We start from the raw sequence: 14,706 nt of genomic DNA, 5'->3' as shown, positions 1-14,706 counted from the left end.
GGGCAGCTGCTGACACACACACCCTCAAACACATACACCCAGTACCAAAGTCCATCAGAAAGGAATATTCAATATTCTTCTGATAGACAGAATATTTATTACTATATTATATACATGAAGAGGAATAAAATATAGGAAATTGCCTGTTTGTACATGTGGGTTTATTACCTATTACACAGTATTGTTGGTAAAACTCCTTAACCCACATATCACACCAACCTTAAACTAGTGATTGTCAAGTTTTAGGAAAATGAAAATTAGTTGTAAAAAACTGTACACTTAGTATCTCTGTGGTAACAGATGAATAAACAGGCAATTACTCATGCTTTTCTCCAAGGCAACTTGGAATATTAAGCTATTGACCATTATTCACCCATTCATACAGCTGAACAATTTTATGGAAGCAATTTAGGGTTAGTACCTTTCTCAAGAGTACTATAGTTGGAGGTGAGACCTGAACCAATGACCTTTGGGTCTAAAGGCAGTAGCGCTAACCTCTCTGCTATCAGCAAAATAAGTCCATAACTCCATAAACACACAGTGTAAACAGACACATAAAGATGTCTCTGTGGTGGACAGTCCAAGATCTTTCAGACTCTACAGTCCTGGAGCTGCAAAGCGTGGACAAACACAGCAGTAGGACAGGTCTGTTGTGAGGATGGGACTGAAGGATGAGCGTTGACCTGGGCACCATCACTCTGTCCGCTGTTCCATGGCCTTACTATCGTCGTCCTGAAGGAGGACAGATGTCCCAGTGTAAATATTGCTATACTCCTCTCTTTCTCTATCTTTGTAAATGACTTCGATCTCCTCCGCCCCTGTTGATCAGCCTCTATTCTCCTCTGTATCCCTCAACCACCTGCTTATCTCCTTCTCTGTCCAGCTTTGTCTTTCTCAAACTGTTCTTTCTTTCAAGTTATTTCATGTCTTTCCCTCCATATTTGCCTTCCTGCGTCTCACCATCACTCTCCATCTCCAGTCTTTCAGGAATCTGCTACATGGGCATCAGCGACACTCAGCGCCATCTCCGTCCACTCATGCCCCCCCATCCCCGTCTGTCAGCTTGTTTGTTTTTTGTTTGTCCAGACTGGTCCAGCTTTGTGTCCTTAACGTTCAAAAGCACAAACAAAAACCTTTTTCCTAGTCGGCGCATTGTGCTGCTAAGCCATCCGCGGTCATGCAGTCGCACGCGATTGGACTCGGCGAGATCAGTAAATCTCGCACCCAGTTATTCCAACATTTTTAAGGTCAAAGTTATGAAATAGACTAAGATTATAACTTGACATGCACCTGGAGCCAAGATGGTCAGGAAAAAACCTCTGTTCCACATGCCTGGGGACTGTTTTCCAATGTTGAATAACATATGCAAAGCACCTAATCTGCATTTGTACAGTAAGGATGAAATTAATAAAAATGTAAAATGCATTAGATAATGATGCATAATAAACACGCAAAAATGGAATTTCTCTTGAGTGAATGTCTAACAGGAGAAACAGGAGACAGGCGCTGCGACTTCCCCGCAGGTTCGTCTCTCTGAAGCACCATCTGGTGCTGGAAGGCGCCGGCGGGTTGTGGGCGACTCGGTGACCCGGTGTGTCGCTACACCTGCCAGGTGAGCAAGTCCAACGCCACAGGTACCCAGCATGTTCCTGTCATCTAGAGTCCCCCGAGGCAGATTCCTGGAAATGACTGAGGCAGCAGAGCCAGGAGTGGCATTGCTGGGGCCAGGTAAGTCACAGAGACACACACAGGTTCACGCAGGTTCGAAGACAGGATCTGTCACAATATGCAGCCCCTCTCTATCACTTCCTCATTCTCACTCCTCTCTCTTTCACTCTCTTACTCTGGGTGGAGCTGACATGTAGACCCTTAACTGCTTTCAAAAATATCTTGCGTTATAAAGGTCTGAAGGCGTGAGACCGTCAGCTGTGTAAGTTTGTTTAGCGAAAAGGATCAGTTAATATATTAAATACAAAAATAAAATACAATAACGAGAAGGTCCCTGTGACCTCGTCTGGGGAGACTGAAGAGGGGCTCTAGAGACGACACCATGTGCCATCATTGTCTTCATGGGCCTCAACTGGACTGGACTATAATATTGTCCATAACCTACTGCTCATTTGACACCTAGTGGCACAGTAGGGTAATTGCATCCCTTTTCCAGTTACAACTTTCATATTTACATTTATTTCTTTAGCTTATACTTTCCTCTAAAGAGGCTTAATTTACTTATTCATACAGGAGGGTAATTTTTTTTTTTTTTTTTTCCTGGTAAAATTTAGGGTAAGCACCTTGCTCCAGGGCACTGGAGGTGCTGAGTCCAGTGGGTGCAGTTCTAACCACTTGCTGCCCCACTTAAAGACATTTATGTGGATTGTTTATAGGCCATGACTCCATGTGTGCTGATTAAGCGGATGAGCTGATCGATCAGATGAGTTGATTGACAGGATGAGTTGATTGATCAGATGAGTTGATTGACAGGATGAGCTGATCGATCAGCTGAGTTGATTGACAGGATGAGCTGATCGATCAAATGAGTTGATTGACAGGATGAGCTGATTGATTTGATGAGTTGATTGACAGGTTGAGCTGACTGACTGAAGGTTCTCCAGCTTTTGTAACGACTTCTTTAGGCTGCCAGAAGGGGGCGCTGATGGTCCACAATGAAAATACACAATTCTCTCATTGTTTTCTGCCCAATGACACCTTTGTCTGTGAAAGGTCAGTTTTTTGGGGGCACAAGTTCCATTATTAGTGGGCAGACACGTAGACAATGGTTTGTTTCATTTGAAAACTCAGAAGGGAGAACAAGGGCATTGCCAAGGCTCGGTGTCCTGCCATCCTGTCCCATTGCGTCCCATTGCGTCCCATTGTGTGAGTCTCCTGCAGGTACGTCTCTCCAGAGTAGGAGTATTGTGTGTGAAGCCATCATGGGTTCGCCTCCCATTCCTGCTCTGGTTGGACAACTGATGGTGGGTGGATTAAAATGAGGACTAACCTGGTACTTCTTCTGCAATACAGTGCTTCCTGAGCCAGGTATTATGACTGTCAGTTACATATAGCGATATTATCTCATGATGCGGTTTTACCATGGTACGTCACAGTCTGTGAGGTCTGTCAGCTTCTCACGCTATGGTGATGTTGCCTTTGATGGGGAAAAAGTGTGTTTTGTAACCACGCCAGGTATGAGATCTACAATACGGGCGAGACGTTTCACTTGTGCAGTTGGAGGCTGCACAATTATTTCTCACCTATATCTGATTTAGGTAAGTGTCCAATCCAGGTGAAGTCCTCAGCAGCTAATCCAAACTAAGACATGGCATATCTGTCTTCCTCCTCGCTCTTGATCTGGTCCAAATTTTGGACACTTCCGTTGTCAAACAGAAAGAGAGAAGTCTGGTGTCTCCATGGCAACAGTGTGACCAAACAGGTTGAGCAGGAAGCTCAGGGTCATGGAGGTATTTGAATCCCAAGGTGTGGTTCACCTCGGCTGCTGCATTACTGCTCCAGCGCCTGTTGTCAAAAACAAACCGGTCTGTGGCATATTATGTACTACGGTAAGAGGGTAAGAATGGCATATCAACTGGAAAAAAAACTGAAAATGAAAACAGTTTCTATAAGTTACATCTCTTTGGTTGAGAAAAGTCGGGTGAAGTGTGAGTATTAATTACATTAATATTCTTTTATCTTTTTTTTTACAAAGTGAGAATTTCCCTGCAGGGATCAGTAAAGGACCATCATATTCTATCCAAAGCGATTTACAGTGTTTGGCTACATAGTGAATAGTACAGCACGGTAAATTTTACCAAATCAGTTCAGGGTACCTTGATCAAGAGTACTATAACAGGAGGTGGGATTCAAACTTGTATCCTTTGAGTGGACGATGGCAGCCCTAACCACTACGCCACCTACTGCCCCAAACATGTAACAATGTAAAAAAAGGTTATTTGTTTCATTCAGTTAGGGAAACGTATAGAAAAGGTATTTGTTTATAACATAGAAATTTCCCAGCATGAAAAAGCATGATATGTAAAATGTAAAAAACATTTTTTTTCCTAAGCATTCATGTACCAGAAGATGTTTTTCACCACATCATCCATAGGAGGAATCTGTGAGGATGGAGACCGTAGGAAGAGCCGCGAGGCATCATGACACACCGGTGAGTCATGGTGCCTCGCGGCTTTTCCTACAGTCAGTTTCATCTAGATTTTTCAGACGGATAACATTCTCCTCCCGTCATCCAGAATATCTGTCGCCCAACGAGGACGCAGGAAATTTTCCCATTTAACATCAGTCGAACTGCCTGTGCTGAAATATATTTAAAAAAAAAAAAATTTAATTCAGTTCTGCAAATTACCGCTTTCACCCTCGAAACCCTCGCAGAGCTGCTGCCTAACACTCAAAGGTTCTAGGTTCAAGTTCCACGTGCTAAAGTACAATTACATTTATTCATTTAACTGACACTTTTCTCCAAAGCGACTTAGGATGTTAAGGTACTTTACAATTATTTACTTATTTATACAGCTGGGTAATTTTACTGGAGCAATTTAGAATAAGTACCTTGGTCAAAGGTACTGCAATTGAACAGGGTACTCACCTTGAATTCCTCTCTTGAAAGCTATCCGCCTGTATAAATATGTAAAAGGTTGTGAGAAGCTCTCCATCATAAGCAGAAGGTGGTGTAATGTTCAGTGTTGCTGCCAATGAACTCAGAGGTTGCAGGTTTGAATCCCACCCCCTGCTGTACTACACTTGATCAGTATACTAACCCTGAACTGATTTTTGCCAAACAGTGAAATTTACACATCTCTAGGTAAACATTTCTTAGAGCCTCTTCCCAGGATACATTTTCATTTATTCATTTTTGTCTCAATAAAGCAAAGTACAAACCAGAGTAAGAGTTTAAAGCCATTTCCAGTGTGAGGGAGCGAGTGACAGCGTAAGTTACTCCAGGACTGGTGTTAATCTGCGTTCACATAGCGCACCCACAGTGTTTTATTACACTCCACAGTGTCTTTATTGCCTAAACAAGCAGTCTGCCTGATAAGACAAGAAAAGGTAAACACTGGTCATGTGGTGTGTAAGTCGGGACGCTTTTAGGGAAATTGGACACAGGTGAAATGACCAGGTCAACAGGTGACCGTCCTCCCCGGAAACAGTGGACCGAAGGGACACATCTTTCTGTTTAGTGAAAAGGAAGTGTTGAGAACTATGGAGGGGGGGTTGCAGGGGGAGCATGGTGGCGCAGCGGGCTTGGCCGGGTCCGCCTTTCTGGTGGGTCTGGGGTTCGAGTCCTGCCCACGGCAGACAAGCATCGCCCCCACAACCCCGCCTGGGAAAGCGGTCTCAGACAGTGTGTGTGTGGCCCATAGCTCATGAGCATCAATCTCTCATTATCAAATATAAAACCATAAAGAGCCATAAAAGTTTATATTTATATCCTTTTAACACCAATTGTGATAAGCGACATAAAACACCAAAGCTGCCCTGTTATTGCCTCCATCATTGTCATTACACAAAGTGTCACTGCTCACTGTGTGTTTAGCAAAGTATTTATTTGTTTCTCAAAACTGGGAATTCTGGTATATCTGCAATGGCTCCCAGTTCTTAGTAAACAAGAGAACTGGTAAAACAACATGGTGAGAAGTCGAGGAGAAGACGGACAAACTTGGGCGACGAGAGCAAAGGGCCACCGAACTGGAATGGTCGCTGGCAAGAGTTTAACTTTTTCCTTTATTAGGCCAAATGCAACAAATGAAAGCGCCACAGCGTTAAAATCCAAATCTAGTAAAAGTAGCAGTAAAACGGCACAACAAAATACAGGACTGTCGTCATCATGAACAACCGTGTCTGTGAAATCCTCCTTATTCTCTACGGTTCTCAGCCCACCTCAGAAACACAAACACCAGTACACACAGTTTGCAAATTAATATATGACTCGAAGATTCTCATATTCCCAAAATTAATGTACCGGAATCATAAAATAATTATAAAATGACACCAAACCATTTTTACATCCTCTGATCTCACAATCTACATATTACAGATTTCACTATCATTGACTCCATAAAAACATACTTTAAAAAGAATAAACACAACACAGTTTTTCCACCCTCACACTTTATTAATAGCAAGGGCCGCTGGTACAGTTGTGGTTAGAGGTGCTGCTTTTGGACCCAAAGGTCGCAGGTTTGAATCCTCCGGCTGTAGTACCCTTAAGCACGGTACTTACCCTAAAATTTCTCTAGCAAAATTTCCAAGCTGTATAAATGGGTAAATAATTAATATTATAAATTGCTTTGACAAAAAGAGGGGTGTGGTGGCGCAGTGGGTTGGACCACAGTCCTGCTCTTCACTGGGTCTGGGGTTCGAGTCCCGCTTGGGGTGCCTTGTGACGGATTGGCGTCCCGTCCTGGGTGTGTCCCCTCCCCTCCCCCCCCGGCCTTACTCCCTGTGTTGCCGGGTAGGCTCCGGTTCCCCGTGACCCCGTATGGGACAAGCGGTTCTGAAAATGTGTGTGTGTGTGTGTGCTTTGACGAAAAGTGTCAGATAAATGTAGACACAGTTATTCAAACTGCAAGTTACATTAATTCATTTAGCTGATGCTTCCCTCCAAAGCAACTTATACTGTTAAGGTCACTATTATTACATGCTTACAGTCATTCACCAATCTGGGTAATTTTACTGGAGTAATTTTAGGGTAGATACCTTGCTCAAGGGTAGTATAGCCAGAAAAGGAGATTGAACCTGCAACCTTTGGGTCAAAAGGCAGTAGCTCTAACTACTACGCTACCAGCTGTCCTGTCAAGCACCCTCCCCCAGACAACAGTATAACCTCCAGTCATCAATCAAATAATAAACACAAACAATCAAATAATAAACACGAGTCATTCACTTGCCCTGGGGTCCTAGGGGTCTAGGGTGCACCCCCTCTCAGCCTTGTGCCCAATGGTTCTGGGATAGGCTCCAGTCCACCACAACTCCACTCAGGAGAAGCAAGTATTGAAATTGAATGGAAGGATGAAAGATGGGGGTGTGGTGGTGCAGTGGGTTTGATTGGGTCCTGCTCTCCTGTGGGTGTGGGGTTCAAGTCCTGCTTGGGGTGCCTTGTGATGGGCTGGCACCCTGCCCTGGGTGTGTCCTCTCCCCCTCCAGCCTTATGCCCTGTGTTGCTGGGTTAGGCTCTGGCTTGCTGCGACCCTGCTTGGGACAAGCGGTTTCAGACTGTGTGTGTGTAGATGGAAGTCATACAGTTCAAGGGAAATTATGAAAACCGTGCTGCATAAAATGTAGTTTGAGATACAAAATCCAACAAAACAAATCACAAACTCTTATATAATTGACCTGGGAGTGTCAGGCTCTGCAGGAATGAATATTTCTTTTCATATGTGTCATCACTATTTAAATCACATGAAAAAGATGAGTTTAATTCATGCTAAGAAATAAATATTAAATAGAACACAGAGTTGAACAGGTGAGGGCAGAGAGACCAGGAATCTCAAACTGTCCGGCCCGGGAGGGACAGAGAGACACACAGCAGCAGTGAGGTCATTCAAATTCACACCGCGGTTCATTTGCATGTGCGTACAAAGACGGGACTGCACACAGCAGCGCCACGTTTCTCTTTTTAGTTTCAGCCTTTGTAGAGAAACTAATAATAAATGTAGAATTTAATAATGTTTTTAGTTTTAGGTGTGTGCTGTATGAATGTTTATGGTTTCTAATGACAATAAAACTAGAGTGTAAAAGTTTGACATGGGCGCTTGTGGGTGTAACACACATGTATTTCTTGTTTTTTTTAAAAGCAGTTTTAATGGTTAAGGGGTTTGAAGTCCCAGGTTTTGTTGTTATAATGGATATTTACGCTTGTTACTCTGATGTAAACTCTGATGCTTATCACTCCTCGTATTAGTAACAAGAGATGATGTTTGGATGAATGAATAAGGCCTGTCATGTTTATGTTGAGAAATGTTTTTTGTGATTAAATGTTTGGATGTGATTTTGTGTTTGTGATCTGTGATGTGGAGTGTTGGAGGGTTTTAATTCTTGTTCTTGTGGTATGAAATAAAGTATGGGGGAAAAAAAAAGGGTCTTCCCCTTGTGGCATCATGAAACAACACCAGCAATAATCCAATGCAGGTATGATACAGTAGGGACACTTTCAGTGTGTGTGTGTACACACACTGATCTCTGTCCCTCTCTAAGCAAAGACTGGGGTTTCACACACACATCACAACACCACATTTGTTCATACTTTACTCCAAAGCAACTTACAGCATTAAGGTTACAATTTTTTTACCCCTTGATACAGCTGGGCAATTCTACCAGAGCAATTTAGGGTTAGTACCTCACTCAAGGGTAGTACAGTTAAAGGGGGGAATCAAACCCACAACCCTTGTATCCAAGCACAGCAGCACTAACCACTATGCCACCAGCCATCCCTATGCAAGACCCCTGAAAAAGACCTGAAACAAATGAAACTTCTTCAAGAGGATGGGGCTTTCAAGGGAACTGAGGTTCGATCCAGACATGTATTTTAATGTGGGAAATGTGTAAAAGTGTGTCCAATCCATTAAAAACAGGGTACCTTGCAATATTTAAAAATCACCAATTGAAGACCAAAGTGATTTTGAAATTGTAAAATTGCTGATGATAATAAATGATAATTTCTACATTCTACACCCTAATCTGAGGAACTGAACAAATGTATTAAATCAAATGAACTTACTGATTTATATTAATATAACTCATTGCTGTTACTAAACAGGGGTGCAGTGATGCAGTGGGTTGGACCAGGTCCTGTGCTCTGGTGGGTCTGGGGTTTGAATCCCGCTTGGGGTGCCTTGTGACAGACTGGTGTCCTGTCCTGGGTGTGTCCCCTCCCCCTCCAGCACTTTACCCTGTGTTGCTGGATTAGGCTCTGGCTCCCTGCGACCCTGTATGGGCCAAGCAATTCAGACTGTGTGTGTTACTAAACGTATAAAATGCTGCTTAAGAATGCAGTTGTTGGAACTGCTGACTTCAGCTCAAAGAACCCAGGTTTGAATTGTCCCTCTAACCTTGATCAGTGTATGTACCCTGAACTGACACAGTAAATTGCTGTGCTGTACAAATGGCTAAGCACCTTTAACAGTGTAAGCTGATCTTTTAAGTTCATGTAAATGTTCAAGCATCATTACTTTAAGATTATACCTGGACAAATCTTTACACAGCTATTCCTGTAATGTAATGTAAATGTTTATATGTAGGTTTAAAAAAAAAAAAAAAATTACTAGGAAGGTGATCAGGAATCCTTGATATTCTGATACAGTTTTATGCAGCTACTTGGTTCATATGGTGGAAAGAAACAAACCAACTGCACTTAAGAATCACACATCTGCAACTATGTCTCTTTCTAATGTAATGAACAAATTGTATTTTCTATGAGATGTACGTCACTTTGGAGAAAAGCGCCTGCTACATGAATACATGTAAATGAACAAATGTCAGTTGCTTTCATTCTATAAATGTATTAAATGACTGGAAAATTTTTTTGGACTTGAGAAATTATGTTATACATTCTTCTACATGTGTGCAGGTGGTTACTGGCATGTTGTGGTCTTTTCTGTTTTTTTCTCTGTTAGAAACCATCAGGAAAAGGATTTTTGTCCAACTTCCTTTGAAAAATGTCATTTTGAACATGAAGCCACTATAAACCCCTGAGCCCAACTACCCCAGAAAATAAGTTCATCTCAACTGGAAACAGTTATTATTGTTGGTAACAAATATGGTTTACACTGACAAAATATCACAGGCAAAATGTTATTCTTGTACTACATAACAAAATGCAGCAGCATATTTGTTTAAACAAGACAGTAATAAATATTATTGTTATTATTATTAAATATTATTCCTTGTCTCTTGTCTGTCTGTACGAAATAGGAGGAAAAAAATAAACCGGTATCATCTTTCAAAATGCAATATTTAAAAATATTGAAATGAATATGGTGAAATTTTGAAAATGATATAAAATGATGAAAAACTGTTTAGATCATCACCGTTATGACTGAGATACAGTACATTTTAAGAAGAAGAACACAAATATAGGAAGGGACCACAATGTCTCAAACAGTTTCCCTACTTTTAAGGGTTTTCATCAAAGACTTAATATTAATTTCTGGACAAACGTCGAAACTTGAGTCCAAAAAAGAGAAACGCGACGCAGTTTTCGGGTGACTAACAGTTTCACACCGGCGAGATTTAGTAACAACAACACACATGTGCACAATTCGTTTGTGTGTGTGTGTTTTCGCTGAGAAACAGGTGAAGACACACCTTGAGTTTCACCAGGGCGGACTCGGTGACGTCACTCGGCAGGTGTGTGTATAAATGTACGTGGAGGACAGGTGCGCGCTCATTTTGGAGAAGTTCCACCGAAGTTGAGGGTCTACTAGAGCCGCTACCTCCTGGAATTGAGCGGATTGAACTTCTAAACTTTAAACACCGAGGATCTTTTGTCCTGTTCGAGGGGTTTCCGTCCTCCCGACACGCGTCAACTCCGCTGCGCGCAGGACTCGGGTTCGAAACTAGGGACTTTCGTTGAAAGATCTCGCACGGCTGCTGACTCCTCGGGTCTTCCGGCGTCCTCTGTGTCGGATTGCTGTTTCTCATCCTCTGTGTGAAGAGCACCATGAAGTCCCTGGTTCTGCTCGCCCTGTGGCTGTGCGCGTTCGTGGTGGGCGCGTGGGCTCAGTGTAAGTCTCTGCTTTGATTATTTCCCTATAATTGTTACGCAGTGTAAATTAGTCGCTATTGCACAATCGCTCCTTCCTGCGTAAACGCAGTGAACTGTGTAGTTTGTGAAGGCGAGCCGTTGACACCGATTACTCGTTTAACGGCTATTTGGTGCGTGCCTCTGATCGCCGATCGTTCTCTGGTGACCTCATCATCGAGACAAAGAGGGTCGGGTGTAGGGCTCTGGGATGGCCAACGCCCCATGGACACCTGATCTTCTCCACCCCTCCTATGTAAAGGGGAGGGGGGGGGGTTGTACCAAGGGAGTGCTCTCATCTGCCCCCAACAGGCAGAGAGTAACTGTGCTGCTGTGCTTTCCTCAGGCCAGTGCCCATACCTCAAGTGGGCCACTTGTGATGGGACCCCCTGTCAGTGCTCAGTGTCTGTTGGAAATGGGGAAAAACAGGTTCTCAACTGCTCTACCTGTAAGTGAAGCCATGCTTTTTATTTTTCTTTTTTCAATGGTGCTTTTTTTTGTGGTGGTTGCTCATGAAAGGGTACAACAGGTGGGGACATTAAGGCTGCATTTTGGCATCTTATAACATGACACCTTGTTTTCAAGAGTCGTGTGCTCAGTAAACATCTGTCCAAATGGAGCAGGAATGTGGACTTCCACTAGTCCAGATTGCATTCATGTCAACTTGACATTGCCTTGGTCTCTATCAGGGCTCTACTGCCTAAGGGCTGTTATAACTTTGGTAGTGTAAATTGAAGCCTTTTTCTCAGAAATTGTTGCTTAATGATGATCTCTTGATGCCAGTGGTGCCCAAGTGCTTCCTGATGAAGGCGGAGATGTACCGTGCCAGGAAGGGTTTGTCAACCCGCACAGGTGGTAAGCCCACCGAGCACGCCTTCGTGGACAACGACGGCATCTACGACCCGGAGTGCGAGATTGACGGCCGCTTCAAAGCCAAGCAGTGCAACAACACAAATGAGTGCTGGTGTGTGAATAGTGCTGGTGTACGGCGCACAGACAAGGGTGACAAAGATGGCATTTCCTGCAGTGAACTGGTGGAGACACAGTGAGTGCAAGTCCTTTCTAAGCACAATGCTCAAATGCATGCTTGACTTGGCAGAGGGTTTGTCCTGATCAAACTTTGCTTTGTACAATTTGACTTACACACTGGTTCTGATTGGTGAACCTTAGGACAAAGTATAACTTAATGTCATTGTTGTATTGCATTTGGTGGGCTTTGTCCTTTATGAAGGAACTAGCTTTGAAGATTTAAATGTTAAAGCACATACACCTGCTGCAGTTAATGTTCCTTCTGCCATAGCTGGATTCGCTTGGAGCTGAAGCACAAAGAGACTCAAGCAAAACTTGATGCTACTCAGCTGAAGGCGTATGTCTGCCCTTTGTTTTCCTTGTATGTTGATTGGTGTCCACTGCACATATAGGCAAATAGTCTAACGTTGATATTTCTGCAGGGCCTTGGGAGCTGCCATGGAGTCTCGCTACAATCTCAGTGCCAGCTACATGAACAATTCTGAGGTGCTTTGGACTTGGCTTTTTCCACTGCAATATACAAAATTTACTACCAGCTCTGGAATTGTTTTGATATATTTAAATTTTAATGTGTCCTTCTGAAGATGTGACTTGGGTGCTAGAATAGAAGGAAGTAAGCTTATTCTTGACCAGTTCTTGTCCCCTGGACAGATGGTTTCATTTAACTTAACCAAGTTAAACCTTTTTCCTCCCCTTCTAGTATGACCCTCAGGCACGTGTCGTTGTGGTGGATGTGGTGAAACCAGTTGGTAACAGAAATGTTGACCTGTCACGCATGGCCTACTACATGGAGAAGGATGTAAGTTTGTTTTTGTTTCCCTCCTTCCCCTCAAATCAAGCCAGAGGCACTCTTACCAGAGCACATGTTTCCTGGTCATTCTTCTAGGTCAAGGTGCTTCCACTCTTTGAAGGTGAGAAGAAGTTCCAGCCCACAGTTGGTGGTCAGCAGCTGGACTTTGAGAACATTGTGGTATACTATGTGGATGAGAAACCCCCTACCTTCACCATGAAGAGACTGACAGGTGGAATAATTGCAGTCATCGTTGTAGTTGTGCTTGCTGTTGTTGCTGGGCTACTCATTCTGGTGAGTTCCATGTTTGGTTCAAAGGCAAACATCTGCACACCAGTGGGGGAGAAATGAATTGTGTATATGACTGATGTTTAACCATGATCACATTTGTCCTTTCAGTTCTTTGCCAGGAGGAGGGAACGTGCCCGGTATGAGAAGACGCAGGTGAGAATGCAACTCTCGACTCTCTTCAAGGAGTTGTCTACATGGCTGTTAAGTGAACAATGCTGCTCAACCATTGCTTATGGATTTTCAATGGTTTTTTGCTTCTTGCAGCCTAGGGAGATGGATGAGATGCAGCAGTCTCTATCCTAACTTGAGGAGGTGATGGCCTGCATTTCAGGAGCTGAATGATGGGCTGTTCTGGAACATTCCTTGTGCCTTAACCTTCAAACTTGAAAGGCTTGTCTTGGATGTGATTCCCCCCCACCCTTGCAACCCAGTGTTGGCACTGGGTTTTTCCCCTAAAGCATTTGGTTTCTTGAAGACTTGTATAATGTAAAACTAGCTGAAGGGCAGGTCTGACCCTGACCTTTTTAAACTTTACAAGCTTTTTAAAAATTTTGTATATAGATAAAGTGGTATGCCTTTATGTAATAAAACATTGGTTAAATAACCCTAAGCCTTGGTCTTGTGTATTCTAAGAACACTTGCAATTTAAACATTTTACAAGATGATGAATGGGCTTTGGAGGGAGGTGGCAACACTCCTGGAAAATGAACACTGGACACTTCACTGCACATACCCCTCCATGACTGAAGATCCAAGCTGAGGATAATGCGTGGAGGCAACCTAAACATGTACATGTTGAATGCTACTGAGTCAATGGCCCATCGGGCCAGTGGCTGTAATGTCCATATCAGATTTTATCTGACAATTCTTAACATGTCTAGTTCCAGCTGCCAGCACTCTTCTCAGAAGGCTAGTGTGTGGAAGGCTATGTAGGACTGGATGGGAAGCAGCCCAAATGAGCTTAACTAAAATATGCTACCACACAAAGGAACTAGATATAACCAGATATTTCCCAATAAAATCACTTAATCTTTCAAATTTGTTACTGGGGGGGATTCAGTTGGTGCCTGCTGTGTGACAGGTTTGAGCCCTCCTTGGGGTGCCTTACAACAGATTGGCTTCCCCTTTGGCATTGCACCTTGTGTTGCTAGGTCAGGCTCTGGCTTGCTGCAACCCTGCTTGGGATAAGTGGCTGTTGATGGATGGAGATTCATAAATATTTAGTAATCATTAAAATGATACATTAACATGTACATCAATCTAACCTCAGATCTCCATAAGTAGACCCCCTATAAGACCACTTGTAACAAGTGGCAAAACATATTACAATAAACACTTCATTCAGCAGATGCTTTTCTCCAAAGTGATGTACATCTCAGGAAAAAGTTTGTGCATTACATTAAGAGAAAGGGATATAGCTACAGACATGATTAAGTAAACCTAGTTTGTTACTTTCCACTTGTATTGATCATGTACCCATGACAACATTGGCCATGTTCATCGCTCCAGTAGGTGCATAAAATGCAGGATAGATGAATCCAATACATTAAAGAACGTTCTATACAAAATTCCTGTCTTCCGACTGAAATTGCGACATTTTCAGGTTCCTTTACACCAACATGGTGTATTATCATAATTATGCCATTTTGTTTTCCATAACAGAAGCACCAAGTTGGGGGAAGTGATTTAGCATAACACATGCACATATGACAAAATAAATGATTTTATTTTGTGACAATGTATTTTATGTAGTCTCAATTTTTTTGACCAAGAAGAGAAGGAAAAAAATGTTTTTAAATTTGTTTAGTTAAATTTAAATTTGTTTTTAACTTTATTCTAACAAAGT

At 42.7% G+C, this 14,706-nt stretch overlaps 1 protein-coding gene across 1 annotated transcript; it reads left to right on the top strand.

Moving 5' to 3' along the window:
- Positions 1-10,382: 10,382 nt before the first annotated feature.
- LOC108931456 (tumor-associated calcium signal transducer 2-like) lies at positions 10,383-13,465 on the top strand. The gene is made up of 9 exons (XM_018747213.1): positions 10,383-10,733; positions 11,097-11,198; positions 11,534-11,795; positions 12,051-12,116; positions 12,202-12,265; positions 12,480-12,578; positions 12,666-12,863; positions 12,969-13,013; positions 13,125-13,465. Exons 1-9 carry the CDS (start codon positions 10,670-10,672, stop codon positions 13,161-13,163), a joined length of 939 nt encoding a protein of 312 aa, XP_018602729.1. The 5' UTR covers positions 10,383-10,669; the 3' UTR covers positions 13,164-13,465.
- The last annotated feature ends 1,241 nt before the right edge of the window (positions 13,466-14,706 follow it).

Source organism: Scleropages formosus, chromosome 3, assembly GCF_900964775.1.
Source record: "Scleropages formosus chromosome 3, fSclFor1.1, whole genome shotgun sequence".
Lineage (NCBI taxonomy): Eukaryota > Metazoa > Chordata > Actinopteri > Osteoglossiformes > Osteoglossidae > Scleropages > Scleropages formosus.
Note: the sequence above shows the minus strand (reverse complement) of the source record. Positions and strands in the feature narration are given on the sequence as shown.

What these genes read in the sequence shown, in the direction of transcription:
- LOC108931456 (XM_018747213.1), top strand. Translation starts at nt 10,670, where the DNA reads ATGAAGTCCCTGGTTCTGCTCGCCCTGTGGCTGTGCGCGTTCGTGGTG. An exon ending in GATGCTACTCAGCTGAAGGC is followed by an intron (nt 12,117 to 12,201) that starts GTATGTCTGCCC and finishes ATATTTCTGCAG; the next exon opens with GGCCTTGGGAGCTGCCATGG. An exon ending in GCTACATGAACAATTCTGAG is followed by an intron (nt 12,266 to 12,479) that starts GTGCTTTGGACT and finishes CTCCCCTTCTAG; the next exon opens with TATGACCCTCAGGCACGTGT.